This window comes from Engystomops pustulosus, chromosome 9 (assembly GCF_040894005.1).
Source record: "Engystomops pustulosus chromosome 9, aEngPut4.maternal, whole genome shotgun sequence".
Classification (NCBI taxonomy): domain Eukaryota; kingdom Metazoa; phylum Chordata; class Amphibia; order Anura; family Leptodactylidae; genus Engystomops; species Engystomops pustulosus.
Genome location: NC_092419.1, coordinates 84,705,791 through 84,733,705, shown reverse-complemented (window position 1 = coordinate 84,733,705; position 27,915 = coordinate 84,705,791). Strand labels below are relative to the sequence as shown.

Genomic DNA, 27,915 nt, shown 5'->3' with positions numbered 1-27,915 from the left:
AGTAATTTACTGTACTTTATCCTTAGGCTACATTGATCAGCTATAACAGTTATCACAGGTGTCTGTAATGAAGCTTTAGTGTTAATCCTGATTCTTATGATAATCCAACATTTTTAAAATCCAATTGTCACAGAGACCAAAAAAGTTCTGGATGGGATTACAATGATAAAATATACAGTTCTGACTTACATACAAATTCAACTTAAGAACAAACCTACAGACCCTATCTTGTATGTAACCCGGGGACTGCCTGTACAGCTATTTCTTTATAAAACTTTATTTCATATTACCTGGCTACCTGCATATAGGCTCTGAATCAAGTTACAGTACTTGTTTTGGTTGGGAAAAGGAAAAAAGTTCTAAAGTATGAGTAGAGTGTTTCCTTGTCTCCACATAAGACTCCTCTGGTAATAATGTACATGATGTGTTATACTTGCTGTCTTGTGGAATAATGCAACCTTAGAAGGCATAAGACCGTGATTTGGAGTCCAAACTGGGATGTAAAACCCTGACAAATTAGGGATACTACTACAAAATTGAGGAGTTGAAGGAAAGTCGACTCTTTTGCTTTACTTGGGGCTGAGGTCACCCATACACGGAGTCCCCGATCTGTGCATAGGGACTGAAACATTTGCATGAAATGTTGGCCCTAGGACTGGTTTAGGTAGTTTAGTCTGGACAAACACTTCTTAGTTACTGATGGTCTTCCTTGGAGATGCCGGGTCTGATGACAGCAGCTCCTCTAATCTTCCATTGTTCTTCTTTCTATTGCATGTGTTGAGTGTCTTATGAGCAGCTGAGCTCCTGCCAGATCCTTCACCGTAAGGAGCCATAGCACGTGGTCCTGCAGATCGCTTGGTCCCTGTAGTGCTCTTCATAGCATTACTACTGGTTACCAGGATGGACTTTCTATCACTGCTCTATCACATACAGGCAGTCCCCGGGTTACATACAAGATAGGGACTGTAGGTTTGTTCTTAAGTTGAATTTGTATGTAAGTCGAAACTGTATATTTTATCATTGTAGTTCCCGACAATTTTTTTTTTTGCCCCAGTGACAATTGGAGTTTCAAATTTTTTTGCTGTAATAGGACCAAGAATTATCAATAAAGCTTCATTGCAGACAATTTTAAGCTGATTATTGCAGTCTGGGACTATTTTAAAGCATCCAGAGAGCTTCACCAGAGGTCACAGTGGGCAGAGGGGTCTGTCTGTAACTATGGGTTGTCTGTAAGTCGGGTGTCCTTAAGTAGGGGACCGCCTGTATCTGTTTCATCTCCTCCTGGAAATGCCTGAAGAAGTTTTCAGCGGAGTGTCCCACCTGATGGGGCCTGTAATCTGCGCTTGGCTGTACAATACATTGTGTACGGGTGCTTCCTATTGAGTAATACTCCCTGCAGCATATACTGTACACAACAAGTTATAACCTGTGTATATCATCCAAACTCTAGCCCTGATTTGGTTGTTACACTTTCTTTTTCTTCTCAGGTGGTGAAAACCATTGGACTACGAGAAGTCTGGTTCTTTGGACTCCAGTATCAGGACACAAAGGGCTTCTCAACATGGCTAAAGCTCAACAAAAAGGTACACTGTTCTACTATCGGGGGAAAAGGGACACAGACATTTACTTCCTATCCATCAGTCCAACTACGTAGACCTTCACCCATCTATATAACAAAGGTTCTGTGTCACTGTGTATAATGGGGATGAAGACCTCAGCTATGCCCTGTTCATCTCTATGGGACTGCTGGACATGCTGTAGCCAAGTAACTATTCATGCAGGAGGTCTTACTGTTGTGGGACTTTATTAAAGTGTTATTTCTTCTGGTTTCTTTAGATTGTAAATCACACTCGATCTTAACGACTTTGTTACTTACTCAGGTCACAGCTCAGGATGTACGGAAAGATAGTCCATTGCTTTTCAAGTTTCGTGCCAAATTCTATCCAGAGGATGTCTCTGAGGAACTGATCCAAGACATTACCCAGCGACTCTTCTTCCTGCAAGTGAAAGAAGGAATTCTGAATGATGACATTTACTGTCCACCAGAAACCGCAGTGCTGCTGGCGTCCTATGCTGTGCAGGCCAAGTACGGAGACTACAACAAAGATGTCCAGAAGCCGGGATATCTGTCACAGGACAAGCTGCTTCCTCAGAGGTATCAGAATATCGGCTACATTATAGATCTCCTCTTTATAACCGAAATCTGGCTGCCAACCTATTTTACAACAACTGTCGTAGATATGATTGAAATGTGGAAGAAATTGTGGGAGGACATGCTGACTATGACTGATACATATCTCCTATGGGCGTACCCCAAAGTTTCCAATCCTGCACCATATATGCAAGTAGAAGTCAAGGCCCCTAATTTTACCACAAATAACTGGGACAACGTATTGACTCGTGTATAAGCCTAGGGTGGGAAATGCACCGGTTATAGCCTCCCCGAGTGATGAAATGCCCTGCGGCAGACCCCCGAGTGATGAAATGCCCTGCGGCAGACCCCCGAGTGATGAAATGCCCTGCACAAATGCAGTACCGTATCGCTCCCTACACAGGGAAAAAATAGGACATGTCCTATCTTTCCCCGTGTTACTGCGCCATGCATCGCTATGGAGAGGGGAGAGGTCACTGCTCGTCCTCTCCATCGCGGGAATGTATGCCCGTCGGACACACGTTCGTGTGAATGTAGCCTAAGATGTAGGCACTTTTTAGCAAGACGTTTTCTTGCTAAAAAGTGTATTACAGTCCAAAATTGCAGTATTTGTTTTCTTCTCAGTTGCCTTTGGTTATTAGCCTCTAGAGGCTGATATATCATAAGCAATGAATGTACAATAAATTGATATAAACTTCTTAGTGATTGTAGTCCCCAGGAGATGGTACAGCTGTGAGCAGTCTTCCCCACTAGGGGGCACTAATGTATAGTGCAGTAATATCTTGTGACGCTGTAAAGAGTCTGGTATCCACAATGTCTTTAGTCTCAGGTCCTTATTATAGTGCTTGCATAAAGAATCGATTCGTTAATGCATTTATAAGATCGTATCCTCAGAAATCCATTTACCAGAATGTAGTTTTTACATGTAACCTTTTCTCACTTTCTTTGTTTTAGAGTTCTGGAACAGCACAAACTTAGTAAAGACCAATGGGAGGACAGAATCCATGTCTGGCATGAAGAACACAGGGGCATGCTAAGGTATGAGTGACATGCCATCTGAAGTGGTGATGACCGTGTTATCCGGATCCCTATTATTATAGACTTGTATCAACCAAGGTTTCAGTCATGTGATTTTGGTTTAATAGAATCACAGCATTCTGGACCTTTCATACAATCTGGAATAGTTACCATGTAACTGATTGGAAAGAATGCTGGTATTGTAGACCTCTGTAGTATTTATTTACTGCCATGTACTGTGATTTTTAGGGAGAAGACACTTGGAACTATTATCCTTTCTGTGTCTTAACCCCTTAACGCTGAAGCCACTTTTCACCTTCCTGACACGGCCCATTTTTTAAAATCTGACATGTGTCTATCTAAGTGGTTATAACTTTGGAACGCTTTAACATATCCAGTTGATTTTTAGACTTTTTTTTGTGACACATTGTACTTCATGTTGGTCGAGAAATTTAATCAATATATTTAGTATTTATTTATGAAATAAATGGAAATTTGCCCAAAATTTTGAAAAAAACAATGTTTTCAAAATTTTCTACTTTTTGGAAAGTTGGTCATATCACTAAAATAACTTGATAACTAACATTTTCCATATGTCTGCTTTAACTTGGCATCATTTTTCAAACATCTTTTCCTTTTTTTAGGATGCTAGGAGGCTTATAACTTTAGGTGCAATTTTTCAGATTTTCACGAAAATCATCAAAACCTACTTTTGGAGGGTCAGTTTAGTTAGAAGTGACTTTATAAGGCCCACATAACAGAAACCCCCCACAAATGACACCATTTTAGAAACTACACCCCTCAAAATATTCAAAACAACCTTTGGGAATTTTGTTAACCCTATGAGCGTTTCATGAGGGTGAAAGATAAATGAAAGTGAAATTAGAGAAATGTAATTTTATCTTACTATAGATTCATTGAACACTAAAATTTGCACCTTCACAATGGGTTAAAAAGGAAAATGCATTTTACAATGTTTAGGGCAATTCCTCTTGAGTATGCCAATACCCATTTTGTCACTGTACCCTGCTGTACGGGCACAGGGGGGCACTTGGAAGGGAAAGAGCGTTGTTTCGTTTTTGCAGGGCAAATATGGCTGAAAAAGTTTTCATGTGTCAGGATGCATTTTGAGAGCCATAGTGATACCAAAACAGAGGAAAGCCCCAACATGAGACACCATTCTGGAAAGTACACCCCTTGGAGAGTTTAGCAAGGTGTAATTTGTGTATTTGCCCCAACAGGTGTTTGATTCAATTAGGCCCCAAAAGGGAAAAACGGTGAAAATGTTCTCAAAAAAGTCACTTTTACCCCAAATTTTTGTAAGCCACAAGGGATAAAAGATGAAACAACCCCATAAATGTGTAAAACTATTTCTCCTAAGCACAGAATTGCACCACTTTTGCATATAAAGTGTTGTATGGGTACGCAGTGAAGCTCAGAAGGGAAAGAGGGGCTTTGGCCTTTTAGAAGCCAGATTTGACAATCATCCTTTACATGTGTCAGGATGCATTTGGAGAGCCCTAGTGGTACCAAAACAGAGGGGAACCCCAACAAGTGTCACCATTTTGGAAAGTGCACCCTTTGGAGAATTTAGCAAGGTGTAATATGTGTATTTTCCCCCACAGGTGTTTGCTTCAATTAGGTCCCTAAAAGGAAAAAGATGAACATTTTCCCAAAAAAGTCACTTTTACGGCTAATTTTTGTATCCCATACGGCATTAAAGATGAAACAACCCCAAAAAATGTGTACTAGCATTTCTCCCGAGTATAAAATTGCCCAACACATGCAAATAAAATGTTGTATGGGTACGCAGTGAAGCTCAGAAGGGAAAGAGGGGCTTTGGCCTTTTAGAAGCCAGATTTGACAATCATCCTTTACATGTGTCAGGATGCATTTGGAGAGCCCTAGTGGTACCAAAACAGAGGGGAACCCCAACAAGTGTCACCATTTTGGAAAGTGCACCCTTTGGAGAATTTAGCAAGGTGTAATATGTGTATTTTCCCCCACAGGTGTTTGCTTCAATTAGGTCCCTAAAAGGAAAAAGATGAACATTTTCCCAAAAAAGTCACTTTTACGGCTAATTTTTGTATCCCATACGGCATTAAAGATGAAACAACCCCAAAAAATGTGTACTAGCATTTCTCCCGAGTATAAAATTGCCCAACACATGCAAATAAAATGTTGTATGGGTACGCAGTGAAGCTCAGAAGGGAAAGAGGGGCGTTGGCCTTTTAGAAGCCAAATTTGACAAACATCCTTTACATGTGTCAGGATGCATTTAGAGAGCCGTAGTGGTACCAAAACAGAGGGGAACCCCAACAAGTGTCACCATTTTGGAAAGCACACCCCTTAGAGAATTTAGTAAGGTGTAATATGAGTATTTGTCCATATAGGTGTTTGATTTAATTAGGGCTTAAATAGAACAAAGGTGAACATTTTCTTATAAAGGTCATTTTACCCCTAATTTTTTATAGCCACAAGGGATAAAAAAAATGTAATAACCCCCCAAAATGTGTAAAGCTATTTCTCTCGAGTGTAGAAGTACCCCACATGTGTATATAAAATGTTGTATGGGCGCACAGTAAAAGGAAAGGGGAATGTTTGCCTTTTAGAAGCCAAATTTGAAAGAAATATTTGACATGCATTTGGAGAACCCTAGTGGTATAAAACGGATAAGAATCCGAAAAGTGACCCTAATCTTTGAATGCACACCCCTTAGAGAATTTTGCAATGTGTAATATATGTATTTGCCCCTACAGGTGAATGATCCAATTAGGCCCTAATCATTAAAAAGGTGAAAATTTTCCTATAAATGTCACTTTACCCCTAATTTATGTAAGCCACAAGGGATAATATATTAAATAACCCCGAAAAAGGTGTAAAACTATTTCTCCCGAGTGTAGAAGTACCCCACATGTGCATATAAAATGCTTTATGGGCACACAGTAGAGGAAAAGAGGGATGTTTGTCTTTTAGAGGCCAAATTTTACAGAAATCCTTCACATGTGTCAGGATACATTTGGAGAGCCATAGTGGTACCAAAGCAGAGGAAAACCCGAAAAGTGACCCTAATTGTTGAATGTACACCCCTTGGGGAATATAGCAAGGTGTAATATGTGGTGTAGTGTAATACACGTGGTGAAATGAGCATTTTGAACATATAGGTGGTTTCCAAATCCGATGTGCAACGGAGTCCAAGATGCAAATTGCAATTATTTCTGGAAAGTTCAGTGCCCGCTATGTGGCGCCCCTTATGAAATAATGGAGAGGTATAGGGAGCAACGGGACATAACAGTTGTTACAATTATTCATTTTACCGAAATTAATTCACAACAGGTTGGGTGTCAATTGTGAATGTGTTGCGTATAAGGAGGTAGAATATACCAAGGGACCAACTAAACTTTTGTCACTCTGGAGGTGTCGCAGGTCTCTTAGTAGTATGTAGTGTCCATCCTAAATCTTCTTTTGGAACAGACTCTTTATTGAGTCCTACCATTAGAAGCAGTAGAATTCACCGGGAAAATGCTGTCCTGGCAAAACACAGGAACATCTAAACCAGAGGTACTGGGGCCCCGTCCTTCTTGTCCCAATATTAGTTTCCTAATATCTTCCTCTTGAAAACGGAGAAATGATACGGCAGGACCTGCACATTGGAACAGCACGTAAGAGTTGTACAGCATACTCTGTAAAATGTGCGCGGCCAGCGCTTTTGTACCAAATCTTCGTTTTTCGTAGGGAAATTATCGCCAAGTGTTTCTCTTATTCACCCTAGCGATGCCCATTGTGACGAATATTGCTGCTTTTGGCTGGACCAAATCGACCAGCCAATAGCAGCAAACATGGACAGCGGGGGGCTACAAAACCCTTCTGAACCACAAGGCACAATTGGTGGCTGTCAGGAACAGCCGCCACCCTGCCCCGATCACCGTGTCTACAGACATGGTGATCGGTATTACTGACGTCATAAGTAAATTCGCTGCTATTGGCTCGTCTGCATTGATGAGCCAATAGCACCGATCATGAACTGGGGGTGTGGGGGGGACGGAACCATTCTGTTCCATGGGGCAGGATGGATGGCTTTCAGGATCAGCCGCCATCTTGCCCCGATCAATGTGTCGGAATTGTGTTGGCAAGTCACTACCCGCCGCACCGTTCTATTACAACGCGCGTTGGGAATAGGCTATACAATCTTTATTTTTTAAGCAATTTAGACAAATAAGGGCTTATTTTTTGCGAGACGAGATGCACTGTAAAAAAAACCTTTATTTTAGAGGGTGTTTAGCTTATTGAAGCAATTTTATTAACTTTTTTCGTGTGGAGGAAAATAAAATCATCAATTCTTGTTTTGGATTTTTAGCATTTTTTTGGGGGGGGGGGTGTTCGCTGTAGCATAACAATAATATATTATCTTTATTCTACGGATCACTACAATTACGGTGATACCTCATTTATATAGTTTATTTTATATTTGTCCAATTTTATTGGGCACAGGGCACAGGGACTGCAGTGCAGGGTCACTAAGACCAAAGGAGTCAGTGGGCTCTGCTGATGCACATGTAATGTGTGTAAGGGTCTCCTGAAACCAGATCCTCTGAACTTAATTCCATTTTCGCGTCTATAGAGAAGAGTACAATGGTGCAGTGCGGCTGCCGGGCTGCACCCAAATAGGAAAATACTCGTATGCTCAATATTGTTCCATGTTGCTGTTCTTTATGCTGGTTTTGCTTTCTGACCTGTTCTAATAAAATTTCTTTTATACGGTTTTATAGGGAAGACGCCATTCTAGAATACCTGAAGATCGCCCAAGATCTGGAGATGTATGGAGTGAATTACTTTAGCATTAAGAATAAGAAGGGCTCTGAACTTTGGCTCGGAGTGGATGCATTGGGACTGAATATTTATGAACAAAATGACAGGTACTGTATTATGAGGACAGACTGAGATTTTTTCCTATAAAATCTATAGACAGAGAGAAGCTGTCACCTTTTCTGAGTTGTCTGTATAAGTTAATACTTGCATTGCCCATGCTATACTATGTCTGGTGTAGCCTTACTCCTAACTCTGGGTTTTGCCATTACTCTGTTATTCTTCATGGAAGTTTATGAATAAATTGAATACATCTGAGTAAACATTCAAATACATTGCACAGCTGCAGGAGGGAAAGTTATTGGATAACAGAATTGTTGTTCTGTGGAATTCAAGAATTTACTATGGCATTTTAAGGAGAGCAGACCACTTTTTATGTAATTGGGGAGTATCTTCCACACATGGGGGTGGTGATTCATCACAAAATATTGTGCGTGGTGCGACTAAGATGCGTCTGGTGCTGAGGTTTACATCAATCAGGAGACTGTGCCACCAGGCAGTTCTGTACCAGGTACGCCCCCTGCCGATTCACTCCACCTGGCAAACCCTGGTTATGCAGAAGGAATTGCCTCTTTTATAGCACTGATGCACAAGATAATCCCCCCCCCCCAATGATGTCTTGGTCTTTACACATCAGTCCCTAGAGGAAACAAAGTACCTAGCAATTGACTTGTTTGTCCAGCAGAGGGCAGAGTACAGTGACCTAGAGATCCCTTATTTTATAAATTTATAAATATTTTATAAATTTTCTTTTTCTTTGGACCATTTATTTTTATCATTATTTTAACATGGATACTTTAGTAGGATACCAAGAGTGGTTTCCCTATCAGATCTGTGGAGGATAAGCAGAAGGAATTAGAGATTAGCTGCTTTAGCGCTCACTAAATAAGTATGACAGGGAAAGCTACAATTGTCTCACTCCTCTATTTGGGGGTAACTACCTTTACAGGGAATCTGTCCTCAGGTTTGGGGTCCTACATGTGGCTGGGCTTGAGGCTGCAGGCAATATTTGCAATGAAAACACAGTGTGAAAATGCAGCCTTTGAGGGATCCGAAACCTTTTTCTTATTGTTTGGTGTGTTCCTAAGATTTCGGGTTATTTAGGCAGCAGAGGTCCCCATTGTCCTGAATTCACTGTGACCCCTGTCACAATATGGGCAATATGCACAATATCTGAAGCTGAATCAAGTCAATGGGCCCCACCTGGAATTTCAAGGAAAGGTTTGGAACGTCTAGCTGCTAGAAGGCATGTAGGTGGTTAACGGGCCGCAAACTACTGATAGGAAGACTCCAGTCAAAGCCAATTCATTGAATTTTATATAGTGCAGGGCCTGAAGGAAAGAGCAGGACTCCAGGTTCTAGGAATACAGTGTAAAGCAGTCCTGCACCTCCCTTCAGTACTTGCACCATGTGTTATTCAATTAATTATCTTTGACTGGAGTGTTCCTTTAATCGAGCTGTGGATCATGATTTTGGAAAGCATCTCCGATATGTTTTTGTGACCTAAAGCTTATGTGTCCCACGTATAGCAAGATTGATTGAGATGGTGTAACTCCCTATAAACATGATGCTTCTAAAACATCAGTTCTTATTAGTTTCTGGTTTCTTCCCCATGCCAAATGACATAATAATCTTATGTGTGGATGGGGCATGCCAGCTCTCCCCCAACAGGAGACCCTCAGTCTGGGTGTTGGAATAATAAGAGTTGGTGATCCAGCCCTATTCCCTGAGCAGCGCTGGCCTTAGAAAGTGTCAGGAAGCCACCAATCTGATGACCTGTTCTATGTATCATTAAACTGGAGAAAATCTTCAACCACAAACCATTTCCTAAATGCATATTTTTTGGTATTTTTTCCAGATTGACACCCAAGATTGGGTTTCCATGGAGTGAGATCAGGAACATCTCCTTCAATGACAAGAAATTTGTTATCAAACCTATTGATAAGAAGGCTCCTGTGAGTATATGAATGTACTATGTCCTGCTGTTAGCTGGCGTGTAGGCTGAATTGGAGTGCTACATTTAGCAGAAATTCAGACACCGATGGCCACCTCAATTTTCTATGACTTGAATAGAATTGTGCTGATAGTTTTTTTTCAGAACTTTAAATCTAAGGGAGGATGCTGCTTAAAAAAATAGTCCTACTTACCTTCCAGCACCCTCCAGTATCCAGCACTACTGTTGCTCCGGTCCGGGCGCCATGTAAACAAACATGGCCGCTGGAGCAGCGCTGGACTCTCCTTCGGCCGGACCCGACAACCTTCCGGCCCACATTCACAATGCTGTGAATAGGGGCGGGTAGGCGTGGCCGGGCACGGCCGGCCGGAAGCTGAATCCAGCGCTGCTCCGGCGGCCATGTTTGTTTACATGGCGCCCGGACCGGAGCGACAGCAGCGCTGGATACCGGAGGGCACCGGAAGGTAAGTAGGACTTTATTTTTTTTAAGCAGCGCCCTCCCTGTCTACTTTAGTTTTTTTCAGAACTCGGACAGCCCCTTTAAGGGGACTTTTATCTCTCCTGACACTCTTTATTTTTGTGTTGCAGGACTTTGTATTCTATGCTCCCCGATTACGGATCAATAAGCGTATTTTGGCACTCTGCATGGGCAACCATGAGTTGTACATGCGTCGTAGGAAGCCGGACACCATTGAAGTCCAGCAGATGAAGGCTCAAGCAAGAGAAGAGAAGCATCAGAAGCAGATGGAGAGGTAGTGCAGATATCCACAGTACCTTCATTTATATTGTCTCAAGATTCCACAAAACTTATTGACTCTCATTTCTACAACTCAGGGCCCTGCTGGAGAATGAGAAGAAGAAGAGAGAGCTGGCTGAGAAAGAGAAGGAAAAGATAGAGCGTGAGAAGGAGGAACTGATGGAGAGGCTAAGACAAATAGAGGAGCAAACTAGAAAGGCCCAGCAAGGTTAATATGAGAATACATGATACTGATTTATGACTTTTTTTTACATATTGGTTGTTTGAAATGAATGATGGCAAAGAAGGTATGGGCTTGTTTCAGAATTATACAGACAGTCGATACACACACTTCCTTTTTTGAGCTAACATGGACTTCGTCATTTTTCTAGTTAAATAGTAGACTAGTAATCTAAGGGGAGACCTGCTTAAAATGTACAAAAATTTGAATAGACATGACAGAGATCTCTCCAAAGATCTTTTTATACCAGGGCGGTACTAACATCAGCATAAACAGGGGGCATCCTCAACGCCTAGAGGAGAGGTGGTTCTACCATCACCATAGACAGGGGCATCCTGTACACCTAGAGGAGAGGAGGTTCTACCATCACCATAGACAGGGGGCATCCTCTACACCTAGAGGAGAGGTGGTTCTACCATCACCATAGACAGGGGCATCCTCTATACCTAGAGGAGAGGAGGTTCCACCATCACCATAGACAGGGGGAATCCTCTACACCTAGAGGAGAGGCGGTTCTACCATCACCATAGACAGGGGGCATCCTCTACACCTAGAGGAGAGGAGGTTCTACCATCACCATAGACAGGGGGCATCCTCTACACCTAGAGGAGAGGTGGTTCTACCATCACCATAGACAGGGGGCATCCTCTACACCTAGAGGAGAGGAGGTTCTACCATAACCACAGACAGGAGGCATCCTCTACACCTAGAGGAGAGGTGGTTCTACCATCACCATAGACAGGAGACATCCTCTACACCTAGAGGAGAGGAGGTTCTACCATCACCATAGACAGGGGGCATCCTCTACACACAGAGGAGAGGTGATTCTACCATCACCATAGACAGGGGGTATCCTCTACACCTAGAGGAGAGGTGGTTCTACCATCACCATAGACATGGGGCATCCTCTACACCTAGAGGAGAGGAGGTTCCACCATCACCATAGACAGGGGGAATCCTCTACACCTAGAGGAGAGGCGGTTCTACCATCACCATAGACAGGGGGCATCCTCTACACACAGAGGAGAGGTGATTCTACCATCACCATAGACAGGGGGCATCCTCTACACCAGTGATGGCGAACCTTTTAGAGCCTGAGTGCCCAAACTTCAACCAAAAGCCACTTATTTATTGCAAAGTGCCAGCGCAGCAATTTAAACAGTAATTTATTTCTCCTTGTTCTTTGACAACTTTCAATCGTTCAGCCTCCTAAAGACACCAATGCAGTTGAAAGGAAGAGGGCAAATTCGCCTATCATTGTAGGAAGATTCTGTAGGAAGATTCTTGGAGTTCTGTCTGGTGAACTTCATGCTGGGGCGATGGCCCTGGTGCCCACAGAGAGGGCTCCGAGTGCCGCCTCTGGCACCAGTGCCATAGGTTCGCCACCACTGCTCTACACCTAGAGGAGAGGTGGTTCTGCCATCACCATAGACAGGGGGCATCCTCTACACCTAGAGGAGAGGTGGTTCTGCCATCACCATAGACAGGAGGCAACCTCTACACCTAGAGGAGAGGCGGTTCTACCATCACCATAGACAGGGGGTATCCTCTACACCTAGAGGAGAGGCGGTTCTACCATCACCATAGACAGGGGGATCCTCTACACCTAGAGGAGAGGGGGTTCTACCATCACCATAGACAGGGGGCATCCTGTACACCTAGAGGAGAGGTGGTTCTACCATCGCCATAGACAAGGGGCATCCTCTACGCCTAGAGGAGAGGTGGTTCTACCATCACCATAGACAGGGGGCATCCTGAACACCTAGAGGAGAGGTGGTTCTACCATCACCATAGACAGGGGGCATCCTGTACACCTAGAGGAGAGGAGGTTCTACCATCACCATAGACAGGGGGCATCCTGTACACCTAGAGGAGAGGAGGTTCTACCATCGCCATAGACAAGGGGCATCCTCTACGCCTAGAGGAGAGGTGGTTCTACCATCACCATAGACAGGGGGCATCCTGTACACCTAGAGGAGAGGTGGTTCTACCATCACCATAGACAGGGGGCATCCTCTACACCTAGGGGAGAGGTGGTTCTACCATCACCATAGACAGGGGGCATCCTCTACGCCTAGAGGAGAGGAGGTTCTACCATCACCATAGACAGGGGGCATCCTCTACACCTAGAGCAGAGGAGGTTCTACCATCACCATAGACAGGGGGCATCCTCTACACCTAGAGGAGAGGTGGTTCTACCATCAGCATAGACAGGGGGCATCCTCTACACCTAGAGGAGAGGTGGTTCTACCATCAGCATAGACAGGGGGCATCCTCTACACCAGTGATGGCGAACCTTTTAGAGCCTGAGTGCCCAAACTTCAACCAAAAGCCACTTATTTATTGCAAAGTGCCAGCGCAGCAATTTAAACAGTAATTTATTTCTCCTTGTTCTTTGACAACTTTCAATCGTTCAGCCTCCTAAAGACACCAATGCAGTTGAAAGGAAGAGGGCAAATTCGCCTATCATTGTAGGAAGATTCTGTAGGAAGATTCTTGGAGTTCTGTCTGGTGAACTTCATGCTGGGGCGATGGCCCTGGTGCCCACAGAGAGGGCTCCGAGTGCCGCCTCTGGCACCAGTGCCATAGGTTCGCCACCACTGCTCTACACCTAGAGGAGAGGTGGTTCTGCCATCACCATAGACAGGGCATCCTCTACACCTAGAGGAGAGGTGGTTCTACCATCACCATAGACAGGGGGCATCCTCTACACCTAGAGGAGAGGTGGTTCTACCATCACCATAGACAGGAGGCATCCTCTACACCTAGAGGAGAGGAGGTTCTACCATCACCATAGACAGGGGGCATCCTCTACACCAGTGATGGCGAACCTTTTAGAAGTCGAGTGCCCAAACTGCAACCCAAACCCACTTATTTACTGAAAAGTGCCAACACATCAATTCAAGCTTTAACTTATTGCAATCTTTTTGCACTGTGCTGTACCGTCAAGTGTCTTACAACGGTCCTGAAGACACTAATATCGTTGACAGAAGGAGGGAAAATTTGGATTGTCATTGGAATGTGACAATCCCCTGAATAGAAAGAATTGTGAGGCCAAGTGCAGGAGCTCCCTGTCCACACCTTCTCTTTCTGCAGTCTCAAGTAAACCTGGATGCTTCACTTTAAAATAACACTGAGAATGGCACGTCCTGGGCTACCTGGGCCACCAGGAGGATCCCTTAATTCCTTCTGGTGAATTCTGTCCTGAGACAGAGTGCCCACTGAGAGAGCTCAGAGTGCCACCTCTGGCACCTGTGCCATAGGTTCGCCACCACTGTTCTACACCTAGAGGAGAGGAGCTTCTACCATCTCCATAGATAGGGGGCATCCTCTACACCTAGAGGAGAGACAGTTCTACCATCACCATAGACAGGGGGCATCCTATACACCTAGAGGAGAGACAGTTCTACCATCACCATAGACAGGGGGCATCCTATACACCTAGAGGAGAGACAGTTCTACCATCACCATAGACAGGGGGCATCCTATACACCTAGAGGAGAGACAGTTCTACCATCACCATAGACAGGGGGCATCCTTTACACCTAGAGGAGAGGAGGTTCTACCATCACCATAGACAGGGGCATCCTCTACACCTAGAGGAGAGGTGGTTCTACCATCACCATAGACAGGGGGCATCCTCTACACCTAGAGGAGAGGCGGCTCTACCATCACCATAGACAGGGGGCATCCTCTACACCTAGAGGAGAGGAGGTTCTACCATCACCATAGACAGGGGGCATCCTCTACACCTAGAGGAGAGGTGGTTCTACCATCACCATAGACAGTGGGTATCCTCTACACCTAGAGGAGAGGAGGTTCTACCATCACCATAGACAGGGGCATCCTCTACACCTAGAGGAGAGGTGGTTCTACCATCACCATAGACAGGGGGCATCCTCTACACCTAGAGGAGAGGCGGCTCTACCATCACCATAGACAAGGGGCATCCTCTACACCTAGAGGAGAGGAGGTTCTACCATCACCATAGACAGGGGGCATCCTCTACACCTAGAGGAGAGGTGGTTCTACCATCACCATAGACAGTGGGTATCCTCTACACCTAGAGGAGAGGTGGTTCTACCATCACCATAGACAGGGGGTATCCTCTACACCTAGAGGAGAGGTGGTTCTACCATCACCATAGACAGGGGGTATCCTCTACACCTAGAGGAGAGGTGGTTCTACCATCACCATAGACAGGGGGCATCCTCTACACCTAGAGGAGAGGTGGTTCTACCATCACCATAGACAGGGGGCATCCTCTACACCTAGAGGAGAGGCGGTTCTACCATCACCATAGACAGGGGGCATCCTTTACACCTAGAGGAGAGGAGGTTCTACCATCACCATAGACAGGGGGTATCCTCTACACCTAGAGGAGAGGAGGTTCTACCATCACCATAGACAGGGGGCATCCTCTACACCTAGAGGAGAGGAGGTTCTAGCATCACCATAGACAGGGGGTATCCTCTACACCTAGAGGAGAGGAGGTTCTACCATCACCATAGACAGGGGGTATCCTCTACACCTAGAGGAGAGGAGGTTCTACCATCACCATAGACAGGGGGCATCCTCTACACCTAGAGGAGAGGAGCTTCTACCATCACCATATACAGGGGCATCCTCTACACCTAGAGGAGAGGAGGTTCTACCATCACCATAGACAGGAGGCATCCTCTACACCTAGAAGAGAGGAGGTTCTACCATCACCATAGACAGGGGGCATCCTCTACACCTAGAGGAGAGGAGGTTCTACCATCACCATATACAGGGGCATCCTCTACACCTAGAGGAGAGGAGGTTCTACCATCACCATATACAGGGGCATCCTCTACACCTAGAGGAGAGGAGCTTCTACCATCATCATAGACAAAGGTTATTTTCTACACCTAGAGGAGACGATGATTCTTTACTGTAAGAGCAGTGAGACTATGAAACTCTCTCCTGCAGGAGGTTGTTATGTACATGTTCAAGAGGGGCCTGGATGACTTTCTTGAGAGCAAAAATATTAGTGGTCACAGGAACAATGCATTTTCTCAGACTTGTGACACATGTTCGTGTGCAGGGGACTTTAATTTGATGTTGATCAGGGATTTATCTTTCCCTAAATTTCCCTTGTTGGTATAATCCTTGCTGGGTTTTTTGCCTTCCCCTGGAGTAACGCTGTAGGATTTAAAGCTTGAGCTTGAAAGACCTGCATCTTTTCCAACCTTATCTGCTATGAGACTAGCGAAGTGCACATGGATTGGTATCGTCGACAGTCCCAATTATAGCCATGTGTCTCAAAGCTTATTAACACAGACAATTTTATCTACAGTTCTGATATTTATTTCTCCTTGAAAAGCTGAAGTGTGTGAGTCCCTGTATAATTCTAGACCACGACTGAGTATGGGATCGGCTAATCGGCACATACTGTTTTGTGGGATATAGGGAGAAGAAATTGCATACGGCAGGATTCTGCACAGATTCTTTTACATTGTTATTGCAGGATGAGACTATAATAGGCTGGATGAAAAGGGAGGAAGACTTGGATGATTTCCTTCCTAATCTTTTCATGTTTCCATGCAGAATTGGAGGAACAGACCCGAAAAGCTTTGGAATTGGAGGAAGAGCGCAGACGGTCACAGGAAGAGGCTGAGAAACTCGCTAGGGATCGCCAGGCTGCTGAGGAGGCCAAGGAAGCCCTACTGAAACAATCGCAGGACCAGATGAAAAATCACGAGCAGCTGGTGAGCGACTCAGGGGCTCAGCTGTCACTTGACCTATACTTGATAGGTTGGAAATTATTCCTCACCAGACCCGGTTAGGCTAAATAAATTGAACGTATCTGCAAGCTGTATGTTATAGAGCAAGAGGAGCTGAGCAGATTGCACATAGTGTCGTATCTGCAGGCTGTATGTTATAGAGCAGGAGGAGCTGAGCAGATTGCACACAGTGTTGTATCTGCAGGCTGTATGTTATAGAGCAGGAGGAGCTGATCAGGGAGCAGATTGCACATAGTGTCGTATCTGCAGGCTGTATGTTATAGAGCAGGAGGAGCTGATCAGGGAGCAGATTGCACATAGTGTCGTATCTGCAGGCTGTATGTTTTAGAGCAGGAGGAGCTGATCAGGGAGCAGATTGCACATAGTGTTGTATCTGCAGGCTGTATGTTATAGAGCAGGTGGAGCTGAGCAGATTGCACATAGTGTCGTATCTGCAGGCTGTATGTTATAGAGCAGGAGGAGCTGAGCAAATTGCACATAGTGTCGTATCTGCAGGGTGTATGGTATAGAACAGGAGGAGCTGAGCAGATTGCACATAGTGTCGTATCTGCAGGCTGTATGTTATAGAGCAGGAGGAGCTGATCAGGGAGCAGATTGCACATAGTGTTGTATCTGCAGGCTGTATGTTATAGAGCAGGTGGAGCTGAGCAGATTGCACATAGTGTCGTATCTGCAGGCTGTATGTTATAGAGCAGGAGGAGCTGAGCAAATTGCACATAGTGTCGTATCTGCAGGGTGTATGGTATAGAACAGGAGGAGCTGAGCAGATTGCACATAGTGTCGTATCTGCAGGCTGTATGTTATAGAGCAGGAGGAGCTGAGCAGATTGCACATAGTGTCGTATCTGCAGGCTGTATGTTATAGAGCAGGAGGAGCTGAGCAAATTGCACATAGTATCGTATCTGCAGGCTGTATGTTATAGAACAGGAGGAGCTGAGCAGATTGCACATAATGTCGTATCTGCAGGGTGTATGGTATAGAGCAGGAGGAGCTGAGAAGATTGCACATAGTGTCGTATCTGCAGGCTGTATGTTATAGAACAGGAGGAGCTGAGCAGATTGCACATAATGTCGTATCTGCAGGGTGTATGGTATAGAGCAGGAGGAGCTGAGAAGATTGCACATAGTGTCGTATCTGCAGGCTGTATGTTATTGAACAGGAGGAGCTGAGCAGATTGCACATAGTGTCATATCTGCAGGCTGTATGTTATAGAGCAGGAGGAGCTGAGCAGAATGCACATAGGGTCGTATCTGCAGGGTGTGTGGTATAGAGCAGGAGGAGCGGAGCAGATTGCACATAGTGTCGTATCTGCAGGCTGTATGTTATAGAGCAGGTGGAGCTGAGCAGATTGCACATAGTATCGTATCTGCAGGGTGTATGGTATAGAGCAGGAGGAGCGGAGCAGATTGCACATAGTGTCGTATCTGCAGGCTGTATGTTATAGAGCAGGAGGAGCTGCTCTGTTCATACTACCGTTCAGATTTCTGTTTCTAGCTTCCGCTTCAAAAAGTAGGAAACTGAAATTGAACAGATACGTTATGAATCCTACCGAAGTCAATGACATTTTTTTTGCTCATCTGTTTTTTTTTTTTTTCCTGTTTTTTGGATGGAGTTGGAAGTACTGATTCCTAACGGATTACATTGTTATCTTTTACGTTGAAGTCAATAGGAAACAGTTTTTAAATTTTTTTTAGATAAAGAAATGGACTTGAGGAATGGATGGATGAATAGATATACAGTTGTCGATGTTGTGAAAATGTACTGTAAAAGACACTGTTATCCGTTATGTTCAGTTGTGTTATCGTTTATTTACCATCGGTTATTTTGTGTATTCTCTACATGTTTGCGTGGGTTTCCTCCAGTTTCCTCCCACACTCCAAAACATACTGGTCCAATTGGGGGCAGGGAACGATTTGGCAAGCTCAGTGCAGCGCTGCGTAATCTGTGTGCGCTATATAAAGAATAATTATTTTTGTAACATTGGTAAATAAACGGAATCCTGAGGGTAGTGGGAACTTTGCCTTATTTGGCAAGAAACCCAGTCAAGAATTCTGTCACAACAGTAAAATGGCTATAATTTGTCGCAGAATTGCATTATTGTTACAGGTATTGCAACAATTGTATTGTATTATTGTGACATCTATTTTGCTTTTGTAGGCATCAGAGCTTGCCGATCTGACAAGTAAAATCAGCCAACTGGAACTGGCCCGACAGAAGAAGGAATGCGAGGCAGAAGAATGGCAGCTGAAGGTAGTAGCTGCACCTTTTACCATCTGATGTAGAATATGTGATACAGCAAAGGAAATATTTTTTTAACTTAAGCCGTGATGTGTAAATGTAGAGTTTAGTGCCCTCAAGTTCCTTGATCCTATCCTCCCTCCCCTTGGAGAGCTGAGTCCGGGGTTCTATTGAAACCCCATAACTTTTGATTGGAAGATGGCACAATTTCTTTGTCTCTCTTAGTTTTTTCGGTGGCAAAATATTCCACTCTTCCAGTACTACTTTGATCTCTTTGTCCCCTTGCAGAGGTGATCCAGGAGGTGATCTTTGGTCATCCAGGAACGTCTTGGGATGTTGACCCCAACTAGCCTTCCTGCCAGATGTATAAGTTATTAACATTTTGCTCCTCTAGTCAGTCATAAATTTAAGTAGACGCAAAGAAAAGAGAAAAAAAACAAACAAATGTACAGTTGGTGCAATATTATCACAAGGTGGATCATTAATCTAAAGGTCCGTTAGTATGATTGTCTTGGGGGAAATTAAAGGGGTATTCTCGTCTGGGCACTGACATTCAGTTTCACTAATCTTCCATATATAAACATTTCTTCAATTGGATGTTATTAAAAAAAATGTTCCTGTGTGAAGATAACTTCTCATAAATGTAGCCATGTTGACCCTTAGAAACGAGATAGCTTCCTCGGTTACGACCACGTCACACTCTGGCAGCGGTGGCCAGACATGCGCTATAGAGTCCTGTCTGACCACATGGATTCAGCAATCATTACCACAGGACGGCTGTGGGACATACAGTAACTCCCGGACATTTCATATACAAAAACTTTTTGTTTATTTGTGAAATCCATCCAGCAGTGGTGGTCGTATCCGGGGAAGCTTTCTCATTTCTAAGGGACAACATGACTATATTTATGAGAAATTATCTTCACACAGGAACATTTTTTTTAATAACATCTAATGGAAGAAATGTTTATGTATGGAAGATTGTGAATACCCAGGATGAGAATACCCCTTTAACCTGTATGCTCAGTTTTGTGATGGTATCACAGGCTTCAAGATATCCCCTATCTTCTGTTGTCATTGGAGAATTATTTAAATGGGTCTCATATATGACGCCTATTACACTTGGCTGAAGGGGGGTCACAGAACCAGAATAAGCACTTCAATACTGATGCTTAGTATAGGATCACAATTCTCTGTTCCAAAATTCTGCCTTCACTGGAAGTTACTATAGTCAAATCAAGCTGGTCACTATTTGATTACCAGTTTTTTTTTTCAGATCTTAATATTAAGTCGGTTTGAGGCTTATAATATTTTTTGAACAACTGTTCTGCAGGCCCAGGCCGTGCAAGATGATTTGGAGAAGACCAAGGAGGAGCTGAAGCATGTGATGACCACTCCTCATGTACAGGAGCCGGTCCATGCAGAGAATGAACATGACGATGAGCAGGATGAGAACGGTGCAGAGGCCAGCGCCGATCTGAAAGGAGGAGCCATCATTAAAGACCGGAGTGAAGAAGAACGGACCACAGAGGCAGAGAAGAATGAAAGGGTCCAGAAACACCTTCAGGTAAGTGTTGTTCAGTTTGGTTCTGTATTCACGGTAAATTAATAAACCTCGCCACTGCTGGTGACACCCCAGATGATCTGCCATCATCGAGACATGGTGTCCATAATCCTTTCCCTCTTATGCAGTTGCTGAGCTCGGAGTTGGAACAGGCCAGAGATGAAACCAAGAAGACGGCAAATGATCTTCTGCACGCCGAAAATGTGCGCGTCGGAAGAGACAAGTACAAGACACTCCGCCAGATCCGCCAAGGCAACACCAAGCAGCGTATAGATGAATTTGAATCTATGTAACCATGTGCCATGTTATCATTCCCTCCATTTCACACATTGGTCTCCATCCTTTCAATGGCTCAGCTGGAACCACTGCACCACTGTGAGTCAGGGTTTGACGCAGTACAATCATAGGCCCGTAGTATTTCACGGGAAGAGTTATTCCAAGGATACCAAGCAGCCGGCCACAGAAAGCCCTTTCTATTCCTCCAGCATTTTTTGAAGTATATTGCCCCGAGTGTCTCTTCCTAACAAGCTTCCGCCATAGTTAACAATGGAGCTTTGTGTGCCTATTCTATTTTCAGTTTATCATGACCAAATTTTTAATCCTGCTGTTGTCATTTCTTTGCACTGGTTATTACGTGGAGCGGTGCAGTCCCATCCCTTGCTATTGACTGCAGTACATTCCATTGTTCTTCTTTAAATTGTATATTAGACCCGAGAACAAGTTTGTAACGTTCAGTAGAAACAAGCCGGTAGTGCTCCTAGGATCTCTAGTTATTTATTGTGGAAAATCAATAACTAATCTATGAAGCCGTGACCTATTCAGAATGGGACATCTGCCTTAGGTATACAATTACCATTTGTGCCTCACATAGTGTGTAATATCTATTACACATTGCACTTATACCTGCCCTGTGTTGCCAAGGTATAAACCACGTCTTTGCTTAATCTTTGCAGAATTCAATAAACCTGTGTGATTTCCAGTAGGGATCATCTAACATTGCCGTACCTTGCTGCTGGATAGCCTTTGCCCAGATGCTATGTTTTGTGTTTTACCTTGGTGGTTACTGTTCCATGCTGTCATCTCCCCTGATTTCCCTCTACCAGTATTATATAGGCTTTTTTTCTGATTTTATAAGTTTTCTTTTCTAGCTATGCACAGTTTAGTTGATCTCAGAGGACAAGGCAAGAGGCCTCTGGGAAACGACAAGCAGACTGTATACTGTATTATACAAAGAGAAGTGACATACCGCTCACAGAGCTCAGTATTATGATGGATTTCTAGGGGTTTTATTTGACAGATATTTGCTTGTTAACCCTGTCATTCTTGGCTGTATGGGATGTTACCCATGAGAAGTGTTAATATTTTTTTTTTTCTAAACTATAGTCTATTGCTGTAATTTATATTGATGGGGTTTATAACAGCATATAGGAACATTTTTCTAGTCCCTTTCTTTACTAAACCAGTGCAGATTCCCTGTTACAAATCTGTTTTGTAATTCTGGTTTTGTTTCCACTTTGTGATCTGAACTTGTTCTGTTCCTCCAGTGCCAATAAAGAATAGTTAATTTGAATCTAACCCGGCTCTTGGCTTATCTTTATAATTATTATTATTGATCAGATGTTAAAATATTTAGCTTTACAATTCATTATGATATATATGGTAAACATCTAAACTTTTTGCCCAGTTCTCCATTGGTCTATTTTTTTTTTAAAGGGATATTACCACAAAGACAAGATTCTTAACCCCTTACCGACGCGTGCTGTAATTGTACGGCGCACATCGGGTGCAGGTACATGGAGAGCCGGCTGCCGGCGGCTTAAAAAAGATGGTGACATCATCGGGGAGCAGCTGTCTCGTTTTAACTCTTTCATAACAGTGTGCAAATAGCACATTGTAATGAAGGAGGAAAATTTCCATATACAGGCGGTCCCCTACTTAAGGACACCCGACTTACAGACAACCCATAGTTACAGACAGACCCCTGTGACCTCTGGGGAAGCTTTCTGGATGTTACTATAGTCCCAGACTGCAATGATCAGCTGTAAGGTGTCTGTAATGAAGCTTTATTGATAATCCTTGGTCCCATTAAAACAAAAAATGTTTAAACTCCAATTGTCACTAGGGCAAAATATTTTTTAGTCTGGATCTACAATTCTAAAATATACAGTTTCGACTTGCATACAAATTCAACTTAAGAACAAACCTCTGGACCCTATCTTGTACGTAACCCGGGGACTGCCTGTACTGCAATACAGTAGTATGGCAGTATATGGTAGGATCGATCAGACAGCCTAGGGTTAAAGTACCCTAGGGAGTGTGAAAAATAGTAAAAATAAAATGTAAATAAACAGTAAAAATCATAAACACATTAGGTATCTCCGTGTCCGAAAATACCCAAACTATCAAAATATAATAACGGTTTTTCCCTGCGTTTAACCCCGTAATGGAAAATGGCGCCCAAAGTTGAAAATGGCACTTTTTTACCATTTTGAAAAATATAACAAATTCAATACAACGTTATCAAAAGGTTGTACAGTCCTAAAAATAGTAGCAGTGAAAACATCATCAAAATGACACCACCTATAGATCCGTACACCAAAGTATGAAAAAGTTATTAGCGCCAGAAGATTTTTGGAACAGGAGGTTTTAATTTTTGTAAATGTATGAAAACATTATAAAACCTATACAAAATTGGTATCCTCGTAATCGTATTAACCCAAAGAATAAAGTAGACATGTCATTTGGGGCGCACGGTGAAAGTCGTAAAATCCAAGCCCACAAGAAAAGGACACATGTTTTTTTTTCAACATTTTCACTACATTTGGAACTTTTTTTCCCTGTACATGGCATGAAATATCCAATACCGTCACTATGAAGTGCAATTTGTTACGCAGAAAACAAGCCGTCACAGAGCGAACAAAAAGGGCCATCCATTAAGGGGTTAAATATGCTTAGAATAACAAAATAACATCTTCTCTAATTCAATGTTATTAACAAAAATACAGCTAATTTCACAAATTATTCAAACCTGTCTATCAGTCCTGGTGTTTACTATTTTGGTTGTCCTTGGATCCAACCGTAAATCTTCTATGGTAGGGTTCTTCTCATGAATAGCTTCTCATGTATGACCAGGTCAGACACAGGCACCGCCTGCCAGCAAACAGCGTGCAGTGACTGTGATAATCTTCTTATATTTATTATACATGGTCTCCTTCCTTCTAAAAGCAACTTTTACAATTATGCTAATGAGTCAGAAGGGCTATGGGTGTGATACAGAAGCCTTGTATGCTGAAGCTTCAGAAGCTGTTACACTGCAGCAGCACATTTCCTGTAATCTTGGCACCACTAAGCACACAGTGGGAGGGTCAAGTGCCCCATCACAATATAACGGCACAGAGGGGCTCCAATAAACTTGGTTCATTAATATAAAGGCCCTGAATAACAAATATAAGAAGATTACCACCGTCATGGTCCCTGGATCTACGAGTAAATGTCCCTGGTTTATCATGATGGCTTTTGATGGTAGATCTTCTTTAGCTTAATAAATATGCAAATTAAGGTGAAGTGCTTTAGGGGACACTAGCAGAGCCCTGAGGTGTTTTGCCAATGCACCTTTGCCTGATTTGCATATTTTGTAAAGTGAAGTTTTGACATGCAGTTGGATACTAAAAATAAAAGCACAGATGACATGTGGGCACAGCCCTATATACCTGTTTGGGTGGGTAAATTGTGATGGCAGATTCCCTTTAACTTGAAAATTTACATAATAATACAATAAAAAATTTGAAAAAATATATATATTTTCTATGTGATCAGTGCTCATTCCACCACAATTAAATATAAAATACACGAAAAAAAAACAATGAGGGTGTCCTCATAAATGCTACTGTAAGTTCTGTGTGTCATGTTATGTGGATATCATGGAATAAATATCTGAAGTGTTTCTCGTTATTTACTGAACCGGTCTCGATGGTCGGATAACATGAGGCCATTTATCCAAGGCCAAACACTGTGTTATTCAGCAACTGCAAGAAAGAGCACAAAGCCAAGGATACGAAAACTAGACAACCCAGCAATGTGTACAGTCAGTTATCTGGGGAGGTAAGTAAAGCCATTATATACCCAGCATTGATGTCATTGTATTCTGGATGGGAACAGATGTAGCACAGGTTTACTAAGGGTACAGGATGTTAATGATATTTTCCTATAATGTCCGATAAACTTTGCTATATCTTTTTTTCCAGATGAATAAGACTAAAACAGTTCCTGAGTGTGATAAATAAGACCTGCAGGTAGTAAGTGGAAATAATAAGTTAACCATTATTCCAAAATCTCATACTACCTCCCTGGCAGTCCCCACAGGATAGAACTGTAAATGCGAAAAAAACAGATATGAAAAAAATAAATAAAAAGCAAACTGAAATAAAAGAAAATGTTACTAACTGTGGATTTGCTTGTGTTTTGCTGGGCGAGCTGATGTTTGTATTGGTATTTGACATTTTAGCATGTAAATGGACCGGATCTGTACTTGACAGTAAGTAAGTTCCAAGTGCCACCCACAGTGTATAGTATACCTGGCTCCTTGTAGAGGCGGGTGGCACGGGCACTCGGGCAATATTTTTGGATGATGTTACATTCTATTTAATAGTAGTACCATAGCACGGCGGGCACACGTCAGCGCCGTGGAGAAACACCACGAGGTTTCCTATGCCGGAGAGCCAATGTCACAATGAGAAGAGGGAGCAAGTGGGAGGGGAAGTAATTGAATAATTAGAAGCGGGGGCTGAGCGGAGAGTTATGTAAATGAGCAAGGAAGTGTTGCAATTTGAAAAGAGGCATCACCCCAGGGCCTGGCCAGGACTTGTTGGCATGGAGCCAGGTAATCTTTATCCGGGAAAATTACGGGAACAGAGGGGAGCAGAGATGTGAATCTAGGTGTCATGTAATGTACTCTGCAGTGAATATTTGGACCTGTCACCAGTAAAATTCTGCCTTCTGGTGACAGGTTCCCTTTAAGATAATTTTACAATCACGGGAGTTGGTACTTCTAACAGATGTGTATGTACTTGATTAATCGACCACCACCACACCTTTTTGTTCTTGTGGTTTTTAGTATTATAGATTGCCGTGTTATTTATAAATAAAGATTGAAATATTTTTATGGAATTGGCATTATAATTTTTGGATCCTGTATACTTGTGTTGGTACTATTGTTGTTTGCTGTTTATAGTAGAATTGGGTTTTCTCATTGGTTTTTATTGTTACTGTCATTGTACTTTTTTATTTTGGAACCATATCCAATGTAAATTCCCTCTTGTATGTTGTATATTAGAATTGTAAAGACCTAGGCCTATGTTTGGCCGTATTTGACTACACATTCATGCAATGTACATTCCAGTGGCTAAAATGCGATGTGTGTTTATCTGTCTGTTCTGTAATAAAGGGGTTGTCTGCTATTAATAAAAGCTTCAATGGTGGGCTGAGAGGTGGGAGAGCTGTGAAATATATTAAACCTATACATACCTCCCTTTGAAGCTTCCAGTGTCACACCTCCACTTCTACAACTTCCAACGGCCTGGCACGCCTACTCATCTCCTGTCCAGCACCTGCTACAGAGCTGAGTGGGCATGCCATGTGGGCGCAGTTGTAGGAGCGGAGGTGCCGTGTTCCTGTAAATAAACAGGGGCAAAGCTGCGACAGACATCAGAAACGCTGAGGGAGGTAAGTATAGGTTTATTTTATTCACAGCTCCCACCAGTTAAGTTTTTATTAAAGCCGGACAACCCCTTTAATTTTCATAAAAGTGGTATCTTAATAATATTTTGCTGGCATAACTATACCATCATTCTGGCTGGAGAGGGATGTGGCTTACACATTTAGACAGCTGGATGCCTAACACAAGTCTCAAGTTTGCTAAGCAATAAAAATTGTTCATTTTACATTTCCCTTTAACCCCCTCCCTCGTCCCTTTAACTGCAGTGATAAATTAGTTCTGCATACATTCCAATGTTCACTTGGAGGTCGAGGAGATGTGACACTGACCAATGTTTACCCTCCTGCTGGAGAGATTGGAATCAGAAAACAGTTTGTCCTGGAAGGGCTATCCAATTCATATCTTTCCTGTCATACTCAAGGCTCTGGGCTCGTCTCCTTGACCTGCAGCGGATTGTGCTCCCGCTATATTCCTAATGTACATGAACTTGTAGTCTTCATACATCCTATCATGAGCAAAACAATAAAAAACATTGTCTTAAAGTTATATTTTATATTGACTTTCTTTTCTAATAGACAAAAAAAATGTAAGACTGGCACCTATCCTCTGTCTCACAGCCAGCTTAAAGGGGTATACCAGGAATAAGCTTAATTAATATTCAAATAGGTCATTAAAATAAAAACTAATATGTAATTAGTTATTATTTAAAATGTTGCTTCCCTTAGCAGGAGAATGTCGTGCACACATACTATAATGAAGAATAAAAATGTCCAAGTGTAGGAGGGACAGGACAGAAGATGGCTGCTGGTCACATGTCCACATCACATGTCCTGCAACTACTTGGGTAGGTCATGTGATCATCACTATGTTTGGCTATAGTTGGTTGCTCGCAGTAGGTTTGTCGTGGAGGGGTGAGGCCATCATCAAGTAGCACTGACGCCTCAGATATCTGTGCTGAGGGGTCATTTCATGAAGGAGAGAAGGGAAGGGGTGTGAGGCCTAACAGGACTGTGCAGGGGGAATTGTGATGTCATTTATTGGGACTGGAGGGGTGTGTTCACATGACACTGAAGTTAGAAAGCTCAATCGACAGGAGGGATGCATATACATGGGACTGCATGTTAGGAGTCTGGAGGGATAGGAGGAATGTATTTACATGGGACTGCACATAATGAGGCTAGTGGGAACGGACAGGAAGTATTGATGTGGGACTATGTTACATTCAGGGACTGCCTTATATGTAGTATTGTATGCTGGGCATGTGAATTTTTTTTTTTGCATGTTGGTGGAATTAAAGGGGCTGTCTCCGCATAGTATTGCAGCTAAGCTCATTAATTTTTTCTGCAGCTGAGCTATGATACCAGCATACACTGTAGTCAGAGGCGCAATATGTGGTAAATATGTAGTAAATTAGTCATTAAATTAGCCATTACTGTAGTAATAGAGCAGGTCTATCAGATTTTCACCTCAGAGATCACTGGGAGCAGAGCATGAGAAAAAGGGTCTACAATTGAGGACTGAGGGCTCTTGGGAGTTGTAGTATCCTGTATCGACCATCTTGGATATAGCTCCAAATTGTCTAAGAAGCTTTTCCCTCTGCATCAACGTCTTTCAGGTATTCAATGTAGATGTGGGACAGTACCTTAAATCTGGTAAGCGATGCAAT

At 43.0% G+C, this 27,915-nt stretch overlaps 1 protein-coding gene across 2 annotated transcripts in view; it reads left to right on the top strand.

The window, feature by feature from the left end:
• Positions 1-22,111, top strand: part of MSN (moesin) — a 54,236-nt gene extending 32,125 nt beyond the window's left edge. For both annotated transcript variants that reach the window (XM_072125356.1, XM_072125357.1), the window contains exons 3-13: positions 1,488-1,583; positions 1,881-2,155; positions 3,107-3,190; positions 7,939-8,085; positions 9,894-9,990; positions 10,578-10,741; positions 10,824-10,954; positions 16,538-16,698; positions 18,892-18,984; positions 20,306-20,539; positions 20,665-22,111. In XM_072125356.1, coding sequence (XP_071981457.1) covers positions 1,488-1,583; positions 1,881-2,155; positions 3,107-3,190; positions 7,939-8,085; positions 9,894-9,990; positions 10,578-10,741; positions 10,824-10,954; positions 16,538-16,698; positions 18,892-18,984; positions 20,306-20,539; positions 20,665-20,829 — 1,647 coding nt within the window. In that variant the 3' untranslated portion in view covers positions 20,830-22,111. The remainder of the gene's footprint in view (positions 1-1,487; positions 1,584-1,880; positions 2,156-3,106; positions 3,191-7,938; positions 8,086-9,893; positions 9,991-10,577; positions 10,742-10,823; positions 10,955-16,537; positions 16,699-18,891; positions 18,985-20,305; positions 20,540-20,664) is intronic.
• Positions 22,112-27,915: the final 5,804 nt, after the last annotated feature.